The sequence below is a fragment of the Sander vitreus genome, chromosome 12 (assembly GCF_031162955.1).
Source record: "Sander vitreus isolate 19-12246 chromosome 12, sanVit1, whole genome shotgun sequence".
NCBI classification, from domain to species: domain Eukaryota; kingdom Metazoa; phylum Chordata; class Actinopteri; order Perciformes; family Percidae; genus Sander; species Sander vitreus.
The window spans coordinates 26,080,141-26,099,545 of record NC_135866.1 but is presented as its reverse complement, the minus strand read 5'-3'; the positions used below and the strand labels follow the sequence as shown (position 1 = coordinate 26,099,545).

The 19,405-nt window shown below is 39.9% G+C and overlaps 1 protein-coding gene across 2 annotated transcripts; it reads left to right on the top strand.

Annotated features, from left to right (window-relative positions):
• Window positions 1-1,499: 1,499 nt before the first annotated feature.
• LOC144527044 (kinesin-associated protein 3-like) lies at window positions 1,500-18,831 on the top strand. Of its 2 annotated transcripts, XM_078264874.1 has the most exons (20): window positions 1,500-1,644; window positions 2,928-3,059; window positions 3,777-3,934; window positions 5,002-5,063; window positions 5,430-5,571; window positions 5,753-5,852; window positions 5,969-6,093; window positions 6,218-6,316; window positions 6,672-6,850; window positions 7,247-7,409; window positions 8,449-8,549; window positions 8,659-8,767; window positions 9,014-9,126; window positions 10,308-10,473; window positions 11,408-11,533; window positions 11,956-12,054; window positions 12,755-12,840; window positions 13,420-13,576; window positions 14,876-14,960; window positions 15,814-18,831. In XM_078264874.1, exons 1-20 carry the CDS (start codon window positions 1,616-1,618, stop codon window positions 15,914-15,916), a joined length of 2,334 nt encoding a protein of 777 aa, XP_078121000.1. In that variant the 5' UTR covers window positions 1,500-1,615; the 3' UTR covers window positions 15,917-18,831. The 2 variants fall into 2 exon arrangements, with proteins under 2 accessions (XP_078121000.1, XP_078121001.1); XM_078264875.1 differs by lacking the exons at window positions 11,956-12,054; window positions 12,755-12,840; window positions 13,420-13,576; window positions 14,876-14,960; window positions 15,814-18,831 and adding an exon at window positions 11,679-11,924.
• Window positions 18,832-19,405: the final 574 nt, after the last annotated feature.

Sequence of the window (19,405 nt, the reverse complement as noted above, 5' to 3'; positions counted from 1 at the left end):
TGAGTTAAGAAAACATTTAGCTACACAATAGTAAAAATCAACCAGCACACACTAAATGTTAATTGTATTTAGAAGCAGTTTAATGTAAAGGACATGGTGTGAGATAGTCTGTGCCTAAATACTGCTTTGCAGTCATATCATAGCTCTCCAATAAAAGATGACTTTACCAAGCACCCTGTGTCTGTCTGTGTAACATTGTACATTGGACTGCAAAAAACACATCTATATCTACAGTATATCTGTATCTTATGATCATAATCACTATTTCAATACAGATCTTCAGCAGGTCAATTCTGGCAGTATTTCTATGAGGCAATATATATTTACTTGCCACAATAGTACATGGTGTTTGTGGGGCAAAATGTAATCATGATGAAGGGTAGTGTATCTACCAGGCCAACTTTATTATTATTAATATTACCACGGACAACATTTGGAGAAGTTTCTTAGTTCTAGCCATTGTGCATCTTTCTTATAATTTAAAAGTGCCTGATGCAAACAAACCTTATGGCATGTGAAGTCAGCAAAACAATGAATTAACCTAACTTAACCCTAAATGTATTCTTATTTGGTAAATGGCACTATTTTACTAATATGTAACTATTCACGCGTAAATGACACACTATACTGGCAATCATTGGGAGGTCAAAGGGTACAGTACAGATGAATGCAAAGGTTGTGGCGCTGAAGTGGGTGTGGACGAGGGGCCCTATTTGGGAAAGAAATGGTCCCCCTGTCCATAATTCCTAATGGCGGGCCTGCTGGCAATCACTATCAAATCACCACCTTTCAAACTATATGATGTGAATGTGAATCTGAAATTCTGAATTGGAGTGACATGACTCAAATCTGTAAGAATAAATGAAGACAACATGGTCATCAGGTGTGCCCTTATTTTCATTAAGCAAAACTAAAACATTGATTTTAGTAATTGTAGGGGAAAAGCCCAGGTAAAGCCATAGTTGCAATAGCAGTATTTATAGCCAAAGCCAATTTCCAATACAAGTCCTCTTTTTATATTATAAATAATAAAAGCCCCCTAAATTCTATCCTAGCGCAATAAAACAGGCCCATTACTGCTTGTGCATGATGAGTTAATGAAAACAGAAAACGTCATTTGGACGATCATAATAGTAAAGATAAATATAGAATTGTTTTCCATTCATTAGTACTAGCAGAGACGGTTTAGTTTGGTATAGCTAGATGATCTTTGGCACTAGTTTATTTTATTGTATACGTTCTGACCATTTAGGAGCAAATTCCCCCCTAGTTCAGCCTTTCAGGCAACTGCTGCCTCTGCACCTCCAAACGGTGTTGAATTTGTAGATGATCAAGTGTTATGGTCAAGATTTTGGTTACTATCTAATGCCAATCTTTTTAACTGAGGCAGTATTTGTACGCAGCTGAATAATAAATGCTGCCTGAGAGTCTTGACTTAGGGAAAAAAGATTACAACCTACAGGAAAAAGAACCCCATGTTTGTAGTCCACTCTGCTGTTTGACAGTGGTGCTAGCCATCAGCAAAAGGATTTCTATGGTCGTGATTTGGGGGATCAATTAAATGTAATCGAGCTATTTAGTTAATTTTAAATCTGAAACATTAAATCTGAAGAAGATGCAGGATGACGCGCGCTACCTTAAACGGTAAGACGTTACAAAGCTAACATGATATTAACGTTAAATATTGTTTTTGGGGAAAAGCAATGTTAGCTAGCTAACGTAACCTTACTACAATGGCTCTTGCATGTTAATATAATTACAAATGACAGCATACTGCCTTAGCAGTCACTATAGACGTTTAACAAGCACATAACTTATGTCAGATGTTATTGAAAACCCACTGTATCTTGTTAGCCTTGATGCGTGTGGCTCTATTGCATGGAGAGCTCACACCAATTACTGGTCAAACGTCGGGCAATTTCATGTTTTCTTGCTCACCTATCGAAGCGACTACCAAGTGTAAGATGTCTTACACGTTTATGTAAACCATTATGACCCACCAATAAATTCGGCATATATGTAATGCACAGATAAAACAAGAACTGTTGTAAAATCTCGCAACCGAGGCTCGCTTCGTGGAAGATAACGCTAACTCATAGTAATCAAGTAGCTAGCTTATCTGTGTAAATCAGTACAAGGAGCCAAACTGTATTGAGTGGTGAATTCCCACAGTGCCGAATCCACCACAAGAACATGACAAAATAAAAATGTATTTCATTTTTTTCAAAATACCTATAGTTTCGCTGGTAAACACATTGCCATTCGATCGACATAATGTTAAACGGGGTTTGGCATTGCATTCCCTCAATAAAGGGTGCTGGGATATCTATGCTAACATAGTTAGAAGCTACTGTGAAACGATGACCGATACACTTGACTAGCAAATCAGCTGTCTTATGTTTAATTGGTTTACCGTGTTAGTTGACACTGAGTTTAGCTAATCTGTCTAGCCCTTTATGGAAACATGTGCTAGCCCGTTAAACCATCGCTGTATGTCGCTGTCTGGGCGTGTCTTCTCATAACGTTATTGTTTTGGTGGATGGTTAAATGTTAACGACAAGTGTTTTAATGTTACTGTCATCAACCAAACAGTAACGTTATATACTAATATATCAGTTTCTCTTGTGTATCTGTTTTCTTATTTGCTACACAAGTCATCAAAATTCAGTGAAACAGGTACTATGATGTAAACGTCTCAGCTATGATATGTTTGAAATGTGGAAATGGAGACAAATTTGGTGACTAAAGTAATGTTCTTGAGAGACATTGACTTTACCTTACTCATTTATAGTGGAATACATTGATTCGAAACTTAAGTGCAAGGGTCATTTAATATGTATTTAGAATGATTCACTGCTTAACAATGTTGTGGAACAAAGATGTTTGAGTTATTGTTTTCTTAACTGTCTGTTCATTCTCACCCAAAGTAAAGTGACTGCTGGCAGTTTAGATGTCCATCCCACAGAGAAGGCCCTTGTGGTCCACTATGAGGTGGAAGCGTCTATACTGGGAGAGGGTGGAGGCCATGTGCTGGGCGAACGAAAGGAGGGACAAAAAATGTGAGTGGACTGTTGATTTTATTCACAGGACTCTTATTCTTTATTCTTTCCCATTGCCTCTCTGGCTATTTTTCCATTGCTTCTTCTTTCTCTACTTAAATTGAAATGAAATGATGAACTTTTACAGATCATTTTTATCTTGGTATTATCTTCCTTCCCTCTAGATTTCAGTTGTTCTCTACCTCTTCTCATTTATTTTTATTGAATTGGATTAGTTTTATTCAGGCTGTTCCTTGAATCACCGTTGTGTTACTTTTACCCATCTGGATAGGAGTAGCTAGCCATATTATCAGTCATTTGTTTGGTACGCTAAAATGATATGGACCAGTGTTATGCAAACTGACTCCGCAAATATGACATCAGCTGGTTCTTAAAATCTCTAAGAAACCCTGAAATTCTGTTGGAAGAGGTCTTGTTTTTCATTGAGTATTTATGAGTTTCATTACACCACATGCCCATCCTTAGATAAATACTGAGCAAAGTAATAGTACAATTTGCATTTTTTTTTAAAAACGCAACCTTTAAACTGTCATCAGATGTGTTTAATCAGTAACATGCTAGTTTTTCAGTCTTTGTAATGGTCTTAAATTATTTTGCACGTATGCAAGTTAAGTAAAAAAATTCACTTACTCAAGCCTGCGTTCTTATAAACCCGTTTTAAATCTCAACCAGCCTCTGTTAGTCACCTTTCTCTTTGTCCTCTCTTTCTCCCTCCAGTATCCGAGTGAAAAGTCTTTCTCCTAGTACAGATGTGGGAGCTTTGGCCAGGAAAGTGGTGGAGGAGTGTAAACTCATCCCTTCTTCCCGTTTGCCTCAGGTGGAGCAGCTCCTCTACTACTTGCAGAACAGGAAATCATCCCCCGTGGAGGGCAAAAGTCAGTCATGTCATTGTTTTTACACCCTTGCTGTTATTTTCATCCTAATTTTCACAATCAAAATTTGATAACTTCAATTTATTTCACGCATCTAGTCTGGCACTATACTTAGGCCAGACTGTCAATCTTGTACACATAAAGCTTTACTTGTAGGCTTAATAAACATTTATTATTTGTCACTGGAATTCCTATTAGCTGATGCCTCATTGAGTTAATGGCCTACGAAACGCATCACAGTATGGAAGGTTGTAAACATTGTAATACTACATTGTAATTACTGTCTACTCTATTCCCTTATAATGCCCATATTTAATGCTGTCTTTTTTAAAGTTTATCCTTGCACTGCTATAGTTTTTATATTACTATGTTTACATTATTCTCTTATATTGTCCATATTTAATGCTGGTCTCTAGACTTTATCCTTGCACTATTGGACCTAGTTGCACTACCACCATGACACCCACTCTCATAGAGCACCTTACCGTACATACTGAATCACAGGGTCAGTCCCTGCCCTGTCACTGCAAGCGTCTCATGCTTATACATCCCTTAGTACATTCATGTGTTTTTTTTTAAATTTTTTATTTAGTATTAAGTATTTTTTTTTCATTTTATTGTCCATGCTACTCATGTGGATTTGCTTTTTTATCATCCTGTTTATGATGTATGTGTATGTTGTGTGTGATGTCTGTCTTTAAGCTACTGGGACCTTGAATTTCCCCTTTGGGATCAAAAAAGTATCTATCTAATATAAACATTGCTCAACATAGACATTCCAATGTCAAGCTAATTTTAAGAAATTCAGCAGGCTGCAGACATTTCAAAAACATTAAACATGTAAAGACGCAGAGGGATGGCAGATCTGAGGAGTGTTAAATCTGTGTTTACCGGTACATTGATTAGCCATGTAGATCCTGTTACATAGGGTTGAATACATGATGAGAAGATTCATGCGTAGATGTACAGTATATAATACAATTATAAACTGTACAAAGAATTAAGCAGACTTTCACATTTTGAATGACATACTGTAGTGTTTTTAATGTTGGCTGTTTGTGTGTCACCAGTGGAGAAGAAAGAGAAAAGAACTGCGAAACCTAGGGAGCTGACTCCCTTTGAAGGAATGGAGGTAGCAACTTATAAAACACTGACTGACTCTTCCTTCTGTTTGTTCATGTATCTTGTTCCCTCACAGCCATTTCAGTTTGATCTCAGTTCTCAGAAAGCATTCTCCAAATTTTGCTTTGTATTTTTCACGACTGTTCTTCAACTCTCTAACCTGAGACCAACACCAAATTTAAGGCCTCTGTGTCATGCAATTATCTATGACTTTTCATGTATTTATGTCTATTTAATCTAATTAACAATATGGCTGGTGAAAGACTTAAACCTAAAAGCTTCAAATCTCATGTTTATTGCTAACTGAAATAGTTCCATGCCTTGTGATTAGTTAATAGTAGTATGTGTCTGTGTTTTGTTTTGTTTGCCTGTGTAGTTAAATGAGGAAGCCAGTATAACCAGAGTGGATGAGTATATTGAGCTGCTCTATGAAGGCATCCCAGAGAAGATCAGAGGCTCTGCTCTCATTCTGCAGCTCGCCCGCAACCCTGATAACCTGGAGGAGCTGCTACACAATGGTATAGTTTAATTCTGCTTATACTAATGTTTAGCAAAGTAGCTCATATCTACATTTACATGATTATTTTACTTAATAGCTAAAGATATGATACATTTTGCCCTGATTAAGCCAATCAAAAGGTGTGTTCGTGATGTCTTCTCTCCGTGCGTGTGTGTGTGTGTCTGTGTGTGTTTGTGTAGAGGCAGCCTTAGGTGCTCTGGCCAGAGTATTGAGGGAGGACTGGAAACAGAGTGTCGAGCTTGCTACCATCATCATTTACATCTTCTTCTGCTTTTCCAGGTAACACACACACACACACACACACACTGGCACAATGGCACACACACATTCCTTAAGCATGTCATACTGTTCTACCTCATCCTTTTACGTAGTGCATCTCTTCTCCTCTCCTCCAGTTTCGCCCAGTTTCACGGAGTGGTGAGTCATTATAAAATAGGTGCGTTGTGTATGAGCGTGGTGGAGCATGAGCTGAAGAGACATGATGTGTGGCGTGAGGAGCTACGCAAGAAAAACAAGGCTTATATCCTTTTATCTGCTGTCATTTGTTCTGTTCTGTTATTAGCTGTCTACCCTCCTCCTGTATAGGTTACCAGACTTGCTTTGTGTGTGTAAAACACGCGTTCCTTAACACTCAATTTGTGTACGTGAGTCAGCACCAGAGAATGGCTCCCTAAGAAGAGACCAGGACAAAGCTGTGAGGAAATACCATGGCCTTCTGTCCAAACAGGAACAGCTGCTCAGAGGTGCACTGGCCTTTCAAATTCCTTCCTTTTAAATGCAGAGTTGATGCAAAATTAAAATTAGAAAAAGTGCATTCCTTGTCACATCCCAGCAACTTGTATTTCATTAGTAATACATTTTTACACCTTTTGTAGAGTAGTGCTTAATCATAACCACATTACCTCCACCAGTGTGAAAGCAGCATTAGTAATGTTTCTCTTTCTCTTTTTTTGAATGAAAAGTATAATTCAATATTTCTTGGCTTTGCATTCCTTTTAATTGTAACCAAAGAATGCTACCACAAATGAGAAGTTGCTTATATTATCTCTTGTGTTTCTTATATCTTCCTCTCTTTCTATCTCCTTTACTGTTTCTCAGTGTCTCTTTACCTCCTGTTGAACCTTGCTGAGGACACAAGGACGGAGCTGAAGATGAGGAATAAAAACATTGTCGGTCTGCTCGTCAAAGTTCTTGAACGGGATGACGAGGAGCTGCTGGTCCTGGTGGTTTCATTCCTCAAAAAACTGTCCATCTTCCTGGAGAACAAGAACGACATGGTGAGTGGCCGGTTTGGCTCAGTGGTAGAGCAGGTGTACATGTACTGAGAGGTGTATGCCTCGACGCAGAGGTCCATGGTTCGAACCGGACCTGTGACGATTTCCTGCATGTCTTCCCCCTCTCTCTCCCCTTTCTCACCTAGCCGTCCTATCAAAAATTAAAGGTGGAAAAGCCCAAAAAATAATCTTAAAAAGAAAAGAATGACATGGTGAGTGAGAGATGTACTTACTGTAAGAATGTACCCTGTTAGACTAATGGTGCGAGCAGACATAAGAAGAACCTAAAATATCATTTTATGTATGTGTTTCAAGCGGAAACCTCCAGTGCTGAAAAGTTAAGCCAATGCAAAGTGCCAAAAACTGCACTTCATTAAGTTCTGTGTTTGTGATTCGCAGGCTGAGGTGGATACTGTTGAACGATTGGCGCGTCTTGTTCCCTGTGACCACGAAGACCTGTTGAACCTGACTCTGCGTCTGCTGCTCAACCTCTCCTTTGACTCTGGACTCCGAGCCAAGATGGTGGAAGTTGGACTGTTACCTAAATTGACTGCCTTGCTGGGTAACAGTGCACACTAACATAGTGGCATATATATATATATATATATATATATATATATATATATATATACTGTCTATATTGCATGTACAGTACATTGTGCTTTATCCACAGTACCACAGCCATGTGATTTATAACTACCTCTACGGAGACCATAATGTTGAGTTTAGAGCCAAGCTTGCTGCTTTGTGAATAGAAGTGCCGGTCAGTCTGTCCACCATTTTGGTCCAGACTGAAATATCTTTTATACTACTTAATGGATGGCCGTGCCATTTTGTACAGACATTCATGGTCCCCAGAGGATGAATCCTGATTATTTTGGTGATCTCCTGACTTTTCCAGCAGGTTGACATGTGGGATTTTAGTGAAATATTTTGGCATCTGTTGGATGGATCGCTATGAAAGGCGGTACATACTGTATGTCCGTGGTGCTCAGAGGATGAATACTACTGACTTTGGAGATCCTCTGACCTTTCCTCCAGCGCCACCATGAGGTCGACATTTGTGATTTTGAGTAACAACTGTTAGATGGATGGTTAGTTAATTTGGTGCAGACATTCAAGTCCCCACCAGATTAATTGTTTAATTGTTTAAATTAATTGAATTTGAATTAGGTGGCCTCATCAGATCAACATTTGCCAGCAACATGTGTCCAATACTTGCAAGATAGTTAAAAGACATGGAGTTCCCGGATAGCTCAGTTGGTAGAGCAGGCGCCTGTATAAAGAGGTTTACTCCTTGACGCAGCGGGCCGGGTTCGACTCTGACCTGCAGCCCTTTGCTGCATGTCATTCCCCCCTCTCTCCCCTTTCATGTCTTCATCTGTCCTGTCAAAATAAAGGCTGAAAATGCCCCAAAAAATAAAATAGTTAAAAGACCTGTAAGATGGTGAACATGATGTAAACATTATACTGCTTAACATCTGCATGTTGATTCACATAATATTGTTAGATGGTAGTGATTTATTTTTCAATTCCAATTGCCATTTGTGGTCAGTATTTGAGGAGTATAAATATCTTGACTGATGTTGGTTGTCCTGCAGGTGATGAGAACAACCGTCAGGTTGCCATGCGTATCCTGTATCACATCAGCATCGACGACCGTTTTAAGGGCATGTTTGTTTACACTGACTGCATACCTCAGGTATGATAAAATCCACTGAAAATCACTGTAAACAAATTTACGGAATATAATCTGTTGTTCAACATTGGCAACACAAGTTGTGTGTGTGTGTGTCTTTGTGTCTGTCTAGCTAATGCAAATGCTGTACGAGCACGGTGAGGAGGAAACCGAAGCTGAGCTCATCTCCATCTGCATCAACCTGGCTGCAAACAAGAGGAATGCACAACTTATGTGTGAAGGTATATTTATCTGAGTTGCATTTTATGTATGTCCAGATAATGGCTCACTGACTCTATACATTCCTCCAGACTACTGACACTTTTTCCACAAGTAGATCTTCCATTGTCTGTCAGTGGTGGTGTTGTACTATTGAGTTGAGTCTTGAGTCTTGTATACAACCCTATTTAAGTGATCTGTGATTATTGGAAAAACAATACTTCTGTTTCACCGTGCAAGAGTCTCTCTTTGTGTCTCTCTGTCTGTAGGAAATGGGTTGAAGATGCTCATGAAGAGAGCTCTGAAGATGAAAGACTGCCTTCTGATGAAGATGATCAGAAACATCTCACAACATGACGGACCAACCAAATCAGTGTTCATAGTGAGTTATAAATACACAATAAAAAAAAACACTCCCAAAAACAATCCCTGAAGGAAAAGGGAAGCAACATAAAAAAAAAGTGTTTTTCATAAAAAAAAAAAAACACACATTTTTTTTCTGAAAAGAACAAAACAAAATCAGGTGCACAAACTACAAAGGAAAAAGGGCCCGTGATTGCTGTTTAAATCAAAGAAACAAACATAACCAAAAGAGGACTCTTTAAAATATGAGCTAAATCACTAAACTACACAAACAAACATAGAAACAAAACCTCACTATTTAGTTTGACTTTAAAACAAACACAAGAAATACGGCACTCCTAAACCTGATGTATCTAACACAAAATCTGAGTGTGACACATCCGTTTTTTAAAACTAAAGCCTGGCCCGGTCTCCCAGGTAGTCTTACCACACAAGTATCTTAGCACACGGCAACTAAAGTCATTCAACTACATTCGACAAAGCATAACCAGAGACAAGGTGGCAGGCTGCTCAAGTGGAAATCACAGCTGTATTGTTCTTATTAGTATTAAGTACAAGTATTAAGGCTGTTTTATGCTTCTGCGTCGTGACCCTTTCAGAGTTCTGCGTCGGGGTTGCTTTGCATCGCGGTGCATTTTACCGCCATAACGTTAGAGGGTGATAAGTCTGCCGTTATTTGCGAGGTGTCTGCCAGCCAGTTTATGTTATGTTAGCAAGCAAACTTTAGCACAACTGCCCCACAAAGTACTGCTTGCTGGCGAAGTGCTAATTTCAAAACGTGACTGACATGTAGACACTTTACAAACGGATAACCCTGTCATTGTAACCAAAATATGTCTGAGTTTATTTGCAAAGCTTATGTCAGTGAACTAGCATGTTGCTACTCCCCACAGCAGGCTGCTTGAAACACCGACTATCAACACACAGGACCAGTTGACCAATCACAGTCCTCGCGGTCTGCGTTGCCTCGACGCAAAGTTACAAATTTTTGGAGGTGCGCGTCGAGCTACAGCGGAGGGCTCGGAGGGGTGTTCGCGGCCACGCAGAGGGGTCTGCAGGGGTACGCCGGTCGAATCGACGCAGAAGCATAAAACAGCCTTTAGTTTTACTGTTAGTGGTGGTAGTGCAGCAGTAGAAGCCTTTTATTTTACTGGAGGGTTTCAGTGTCATGATGTGAATGATTTCTTCTCTCTGTGTCAGGACTATGTTGGTGACCTGGCAGCAGAGATCCGTGCAGAGGAAGAGGAGGAGTGGGTTCTGGAGTGTCTGGGCACGCTGGCCAACCTCACCATCCCTGACCTGGACTGGGAGTTGGTGCTGAAGGAGTACAACCTGGTACCCTACCTAAAAGACAGACTTAAACCAGGTACTGATTAATTTAGAGAATACACATAAGGCAAATATATGAACTTCAGAATATTCCTTAATTGTAATGTGTACCAGTTTTATAGCCCAACTGGTGTAGTTATATAAGTTAGTGTTTTATTTGATTTAATTAAAACGGAATGAAACGTCATGATCGACAGCAGTGATTGACTTGTGATTGGTCGGCTCCACCGTTCGATCACTACTGTGCAGACTTTGGCTCAAAAAATTACAAGATGGCAGCGCCCATATCCGGAATATTTTGGCTTCACTTTTGTACAATGGGAGGAAGTGGAGACACGTCGTTCATCTTTATATCTTATATACTTTATCTATGGTATAGCCACACATTTAGAAAAGATATGTTTGCAATGGCATATACATGTATGTAGCATATACTGTATGCACAAATGGCAGCGGTGTATCTTTAATTGGCTTTAGTGTACTTCATTTTCTTCAAGTTTGTTTTATTTGTGTTTGTATTTATAGTTATTTAAAAAAATATTTTATTTTCAGCCAAGTTAAATTCTGAATGTATTGTTATCGTATTACTATAATCTAATGTTTAATATTATAGTGTAAAATATCCTACCTCAAACATATCTTTCTCACAACTCTTAGGGATTCCAAATACTCATCATTATAACTCATATTACAGTGTGTGTATAAACATATCTCCCCCGACATATCATTATTGGGTTTTTATTAACCTCAAATATCACTTTCAACCTTAAGTCAGGCTCTAGTAAATGGCCACCAAAACTACTAGATTTTGTTCAATGTGTTTAGTTCTTGTGTTCTTTTAAAAGCCTCCATTCATCACTTGGAATACTGTTTTTCACTGCAGCTAGTTTTCTACTACAACAGCTTTGATCACACATTTAATAAAGTTTCACCTTGTGAGGTTCATTTCTTTCATGGTTTGTGTGTCTCAGGCTCAGCAGAGGATGACCTTATCCTGGAGGTGGTGATAATGATCGGAACAGTTTCCATGGATGACGCCTGTGCCGCCATGTTGGCTAAATCTGGCATTATTCCTGCCCTCATCGAGCTACTGAATGGTAACACACACACACACACACACACACACACACACACACACACACACACACTCACCTGTGGTTTAGTTCAAGATGTCGTGTTTTAGACTGATGAACAGTGAGTGATAAAGGTTTTCACACCTTTTTTGATATTTTAAATTTCCAGATGTCAGTGTGCTCTCTTGTGTAAAGGTCTTAAGGTACAGATGTACTCCACATACACTCAAACACTCTCCTACCTGTTTCACTTTTCTTTTGTTTGAATACAATAACCCAATGACCTTAAGGTAATAGAAAAGGCTGCTCATTTATAACTATATATTAAAAACCAAAACAAATTTATAGTAGTAGTATAGTAGTATAGTGCTCACAGGCAATATGAAATGTGAAACCTGCTAAGAGATATCATACTTTCCATATGTTCTTCTGTTTGTTGAATGTAGCCCAACAGGAGGATGATGAGTTTGTGTGTCAGATCGTCTACGTCTTCTACCAGATGGTGTTTCACCAAGCTACACGAGACGTCATCATCAAAGACACCCGTATCCTTACCACAGAGCTATCTGTCTACTTCATATTTAAAGGGACTGCACTCAACATTCAGAACATTAATATATCCATCCATCCATCCATCTTCGCCCGCTTATCCGGTATCGGGTCGCGGGGGTAGCAGCTCCAGCAGGGGACCCCAAACTTCCCTTTCCCGAGCCACATTAACCAGCTCCGACTGGGGGATCCCGTGGCGTTCCCAGGCCAGGTTGGAGATATGATCCATCCACCTAGTCCTGGGTCTTCTCCGAGGCCTCCTCCCAGCTGGACGTGCCTGGAACACCTCCTTAGGGAGGCGCCCAGGGGGCATCCTTACCAGATGCCCGAACCACCTCAACTGGCAATACATTAATATAGCAGTAAACAAATATTTGCTATGTAAGATATAGTGGAATGATGGCGTCCTCAGCAGAGAATAGCGTCACACTCCCTCTGTGTGTTTCATAATCTGAGCGTCTCTGTTCTTTGTTTTGATAGCCAGTCCGGCCTCACGTACACGTTAGTTCATGTGGCCGTAAAAAAACGACGGTGTGTGAGAGCCATGTGGAGCCCGCTGTTTTTTTCCTGTATTTCGAGTACAGGCCCTTTAAAGATGAATGAGAATCTTGCTGAAGTTGAGGCGAGACAGGTTTCACACTGTAAAATCTCACACCACCACCCTCGAAGAATTTCTTTCTTTAACCTTCTCTGTAGAGGCTCCAGCCTACCTCATAGATCTGATGCATGACAAGAATGCCGAGATCAGAAAAGTGTGTGACAACACCCTCGATATTATTGCTGTAAGTGAAACACACACACATTGCTGCTGGGTAGCAAGTACGAGGTAGCAACTTTAAGGGCAGAATGAGTAGGATTTGCCTGTTGTGGTTTGTAAGCACAACATTCAAAGTTGGCCACTCCTTCCCGGCACAATGCCACTAGCCAGCGAGTTTAGCGATCTTCAGTCTAGCCAACTAATGGGCATAGTATTTGTGTCCAGGCAGGAGAATTTAGTGGAGCTTCCCGTGCTTAGGGTGACAGCGATTAGTGAGCCAGGGCAGAACATCTGGAGGCAGAGGCCGGCGAGAAACATCCTGAACACAGCAAAATGAAAAGCAAATGAGAAAATACAGGCATAGGGAAGGGTCTCTGCACATACAGACACCGCCACACATTTTTGGTCAAGTGATGATTGAGAGGGAATTTTGTTGTACGAGTCTATACATTGTTTTTAGGAAAACCCTACTCACTGTGCCTTTAAGTAACAAAAGTAACGCATCAGAGAGAGTTAATTTTTTTAATAGGAAATATAAACACTGCTTCCTGTCTTTGTCTGTAGGTTGTTCTCTAATTTATTTACACTTTTCATCATCTTCCAGGAGTACGATGAAGAGTGGGGGAGGAAAATTCAGTCAGAGAAGTTCCGTTTCCATAACAACCAGTGGCTGGAGATGGTCGAGAGTCGCCAAGCTGATGAGTCTGAACCATATCTCTACGATAACGACAACGATAGGACTGATCTCTTCTATAGCGCAGGTACACACACACGCCAAGCACTGGGTCCATGCATGTAGAATAACTTACGCTGCAAAAGCAGACATGCTGGTCATTTCATCTTGTTTTCTGAATTATCAAGTTTACCACAATCATTTAAAGTCATGGTACCAACAGATCATTGCGCTGGTTTTAATGAATTGATTTTTCAGCATGATGTATTTGAAAATTCACACCAGACGTCAGCAGCACAAAGTCTGTTCCATTATTGTTGTCAAGGTTCTCAGAACCAGCTGTCTTTTCAGCAGCACAGACAGCAGCTGACTGAAGTGTCCTCACCAATCTGAGACCACGTGCAAAGTATACAGGAAGGAAACACACTTGTTTATGTATTGATTGATTAATGAATTCATGTATATACAAACACTGAAGCTGTTGGTGTCGGTGTGGATTGACTCTGAATTGAAGCTATAATGTTATGATTATATCTGCTATAATGAGATGATGTACAGTAGTGCAGTGCAGTACTCACTGAGTGATGAGGGAAACTAAGTTTTATTTTATTGATATAGCACTTAAAAAGCAAACACATTTTGTACCAATCTGCTTCACAAAGACAAAAACATAATACATACAGTATATGTGTATATATATGTTGTGGAAACAACTGTATTACTTACAGTTACAGCTGCTGTAGTAACTAGAGCCCAACCGATATATCGGCGGGCTGATATTATCGGCCGATACTAGGCATTTTCCAAACTATCGGTATCGGCATTTATAATATAATTCACCAGAATCATTTATAATGACTAATTATTCTGATAAATGAATATATGTGAGTGTTGGCGTTGCATAGTTTGTCCACCAGAGGGCGTTCTACAACGTCCCTGTTAGCAAGACTTGTGTTTAACCCTTTAAGTTTAATATCTTAAGTTTGTATTTTTATACATTTTATTTATCAGAACTTTAATATATTTTGATGTTCCTCTGTTCTGTTTTGACAATAAAACAAGTTTATTTTTATACTGCATTATCATATTATTTAAGGACTCATAAATATCTACAAATAACTAATGTTAGGGAAGGCTGTTTATGTTTTATTACGCGTTTCTGGATTTAAAATATATATATATCGGCCGATATATTGGAATATCGGATTTTGAAATCACCAAATATTTGTATCGGTATCGGCCTTAAAAATCCTTTATCGGTCGGGCTCTAGTAGTAACATTTAGAAAAGACTGATTATGATGACTTTGGCTTAGTATGACAACACCAAAGAGTTTGTGAAGAAGCTTATGTCTTGTGTGTGTGCATTTTATCCTGATGTGTCTTTAGATGGAATAACTCCAGCAGACGGTTCAGTCAGCCCAGATTTCTTCAATGACCTCCAGCCTCAAAATGGAGACTTGCTCCATACAGGGTGAGTCAACAAACGCCAGAAACATGAGCTGTCATACAGCAGGTCGAAACTAGTTTGGCTGAGAGAAAAAAAATCAAAGTAACAAATAATTTGTCCAGTCGTACCAGCTTCCAACTTTACCAGCAATTAGGAACAACAGCAGGAAGTGCTTTGCCATTTTATTCCCCGATAAATAAATAAACAAATCAGAAGAGAATATGGTCAGTGATTTCATTGGCAAAGATTATCTGTCAGTTGTAAATAGCAAACTGCCAGGCATTGATTATCTGGTAATGCAAACATTTTAAAACATCACACACACGCAGTGCGTTTCACTATCTTTGTGGGGACCGGTCATTGACATAATGCATTCCCTAACCCCTTACCCTAACATTAACCATCACAACTAAATGCCTAACCTTAACACTTACCCTCACCCTAACCATAACCTAATTCTAACCCTAATCCTAAAACCAAGTCTTAACCCACAGCCCTTTAAAGTTGTGGGGTCCAGCATTTTGGCCCCACAAAGCTGTCCGGACCCCACAAGTATACTGTATTCCCGGTTTTTGGACATGAATATAGTTAAACAAGAACACACACACACACACACACACACACACACACACACACACACACACAGATGTCATTTTAACTAAAGAAAGTGTCAAACACTTGAATTTGGCCAGTTTTAACTTATATTTATTTATTTATATTTACTTACATATAACTTCTTATCCCTCCTCTCCTGCTAGCAGACTCATTCGGGCCATCCTGAGGCCTCAAGCTGTTTCACCACAATGCAAAGAAACTCTTCCTCTGTCTGATCAGGATCAGGTTCCTGTGTGATGAAAGTAATCTCTCTGTTTTCCAGAGACGGCAACGATGTCTTTGACCAGACCAGCTCATCCCCTGGACGACCAGCTACTGCCTATGGCTTCAGACCTGATGAGCAACCCTTCTACCAGTACTCATAGACACACCCACAGGACGTCCTGTCATCTTAGATCCATTCCCCCATCCACCTCCTGCATGTCCACTGTTACATCTTTAGATTTAATTTTCACTGCTAGAATCCCCCATGACTAAAGGCATCGCATTGGTTTAGTTACTAAAGCTGCGACTTTTAGTCCCAGGAACAACTTTTCAAGGAACTAAAAGGTTCCTTCAGCCCATTGTTGCCTGTTTTTCTGCCACGTTAAAGGCTAAAGACCCGTGAAGAGTAGTCAAATTAGTCTGTTGATGTACGAAAAAGCAACGTGAAAAGACAAGGGCTGCTGGTGGTCGTAGGGATGAACATACTCTCTCATTCACAGCTCTGTGCCGGGCAGCCTCTCTTTTGCTTGCCCGAGCTCGACACACTAGTCTCTGCAGTCGGCTGTTCAGTGTGCCCGCTCGCTCGTCTGATCTCTCTCTCTTGTCTTTTTATAATCAAACATAAAAAGAGAAATGTTCTGCCCTCATCATAAAATTGTCCTAAATCAATACTAGAGCAGTGATTTTCAACCACGGCCGTGAGAGATCGTCCTGTGCTGTGTGCTGTGTGCCGTGGGAAATGATCCGATTTTACTTAATTTAACACATCTTTTTTATTGAGTTACTGCAAATAATTTGCCATTGTTGCGCATCTGTGCCTGCAATGTGATGACTGGCAGAGAAATTAAATACTATTCTGTGTCAGTAGGTGGCAGTATAGCGCAATAATGACCTTGTTGACCTGGTGGCAGTTACAGGATGTAAGCAGTAGGGCCGAGATCATCGATGTAAGCCTGCAACAGCGATTGATACATTTTTAAAAAGGAATAATGTAAATCTTATTAGGCTACAAGGTGTCATTTTGTAACATTTTTGGTTGGTGGTGTGCCGTGTTTTTTTTTTTTTTATGTAAAAAATGTGCCGTGGCTCAAAAAAGGTTGAAAAACACTGCACTAGAGTACTTCCTTGATTAATTAATGAAGCGGTTGGTGAGTTGAAGCCGCAGCGTTGTGTGTGTGTTTGACCAACCAGGGACGGTCATCCCTGCAAATCCCACCTTGAAAGTTCCTATACTTTCAGAAAGCACTACCCTCCAGTCAGGGACTTTTGTTGGGGGGTAAAATAATGTCCCTGGAACTTCATTTAATCCCTGGTCCCTGCGGGCTAAACACAATGAGTTTCTCAGAAGGTTCCTGGTCCCTGCGGAAAGTTCCTGCGGCCTAAAAGAGCCTAAGACATGGATCATAAAGGCTGAAATACATAATACTAATGAGGACTGAAACACTACCGCTGCAGATTGAACTAGTTATTAAATAAACTGCAGTTCCATGCAGTCACCCTTCATTACCCATTTTATTCAGTCACCATTATGTTAGACAGATAAGTAGTTGTCTTCCTTACCCACTAACCCCAAATAATTTAAAGAATGTGAACAGGCTTAACATTTCTAATATATGTTGATACGTTTTTGCATGTTTTCCTATGTAATAATGAACATTTGTTGCCTCTTCAAATCCACTGGGGAAAAAAACATTTAGTCAAATGTTACATTCCACTGTTGGAACAGTTTGAGATCCACCAGTTTGACTCATCTATCATGATGTCATGATGTCACCTACAGTATGAGTAAAAGTTACACAGTCATTTTGTTAACTGCACTACAATGTACATAGCTTTCTTTTGTCCATGTCATTGTAAAATGGGCACATTGTTGTTAGTGATATTTATAACTTAGGGTGCTTTAACACTGGCAAACTTGTCTTCAGCCCAACCTACACTGACTCAATGAAATCACTCTGGCATTAATCAGATTTTACACAAATCCCTTACTCACTCTAGAGACACAAAGGGCTCTTCAAACAACTTCTTTCACATCTTCAGTAGTACTCCTCAACACCTGGAAACACAGTTTGATGTGCAAAATCAGGGGACTCCCCTTTAAACCATCATTGTTACCACAGGCAGGAAATACATGCATGTGGATGTCTTCATGACATCATTAATGACATTTTTAGTGTAGTGGGGAAAAAAAAAAAGGTGCTTGTTTTTGCGCTTCTTTGCAGCCCACGCAGGTGGTCGGGCTCCCCTCGGACATGGTTACTTCTCTCTGCCATTATTCTCCATTTCTGCCATGCATGTCAAAACAGGCATCAACCTTGTTTCCAGGCAACAGTGGTCCACAGCTGCTCTTTGATGAGAAAAGCATGACCACAGATTGGAAAACCCGTCAGAGCAGCAGGCTTAGGACAAAGGGGGACAGTCAAATTCAAGCTGAATATTCAAAAAAAGCAAACCCAGTGTGAAGGTGGCCAAAGAAATGTTGGCTCAAAGTGGAAGCTTAAAATGCTGATGTCTTGTGCCAGCATATGGCTCTGTTCATTTGTGTGGCCACCACTCAGTGTGCTGTATATGTTACTGATGTCAAACGATAACAGTGTTACATTTACTCCGCGAAGGGAAAAGTAGAAACCCTGTCACTGCAGAAGAAGTGGGACCTCTCTTTCAACTAGATATACAGTATGTCACTACATATCTGACCTGTCACCATACACCCTTTATACCAAATCAGTCCCCTTAAACCACAATAGGGTGAACCTGAATGCAGTGTCCATTAAAAGAAGGCATCCACTCACCATGTCAGCTTTAACTGCAGGAAGTCACTGCCAGCACATGTAGCAGCTAGCAACAGGGCCAGAAATGGTCCGACACAGCACTCAGTCTCTATTTTTCTGGTTACTGAGTGTGTGAAGGGCAGGACAAATGACACCTTCATCATTCTTATTGGTAGATGAACATTTGTGACGTAATTAATTCCCATCAAAGCTCTGGCCCACCTTCACCCTGAGCTGAGGTCTAATCAGCCAAAATAACGGTTGTTTTCCATTCATGCTGAATTAAAAAAAAAAAAAAAAAAAAACTTTCACAATCCTCGGTGGCTCAGATCTGGTTCTCTCATGGCTGTTTAAATGGCGAGAAGCCATCTACATTCTTTATACTACATATTAATAGTATCCTACATGTTGAATCATATACACTAACTATATTTAATATTCCACTACATATTTGGACATTTAACCAGTTGGGATACAGCTTTTGTTTGTACATGCAGATTAGAGAAGAGCAGTGAGGTTCTGACATAATGAATGTCATCTCTCCATATATTAGATCCTACATCGTTGCTCATAATGCTTTTGGGTTCTCCCAAGACTTTGGGTTATGGGGGGTGGGGGTGGTGAATGTTTGTGTTATGTCAACTTAAGTCAACATTATTGATATGAGTTCATGTTGCATTAGTACACTTACTGACAAGTAAAATCTTTTTATTGTTTTCTCCCCCAAATTAGCTAGCTTGGTTACGTTAACACATGATGTACCCTTGAGCATGGCACTTACTGCTCGACAACAGATCAGTCTGAATGTATAAATGTGAATCAGCAGTATACACTTTTCCAAAGTACATTGTGCCATTGACTAAACTATGAATGAAAAGG

Coding starts and splice junctions, on each gene's coding strand:
- LOC144527044 (XM_078264874.1), top strand. CDS start 1,616: ATGCAGGATGACGCGCGCTACCTTAAACG. Junction 3,935..5,001: donor ATCCCCCGTGGAGGGCAAAA/GTCAGTCATGTC, acceptor GTGTGTCACCAG/TGGAGAAGAAAGAGAAAAGA. Junction 5,572..5,752: donor GGAGGAGCTGCTACACAATG/GTATAGTTTAAT, acceptor GTGTTTGTGTAG/AGGCAGCCTTAGGTGCTCTG.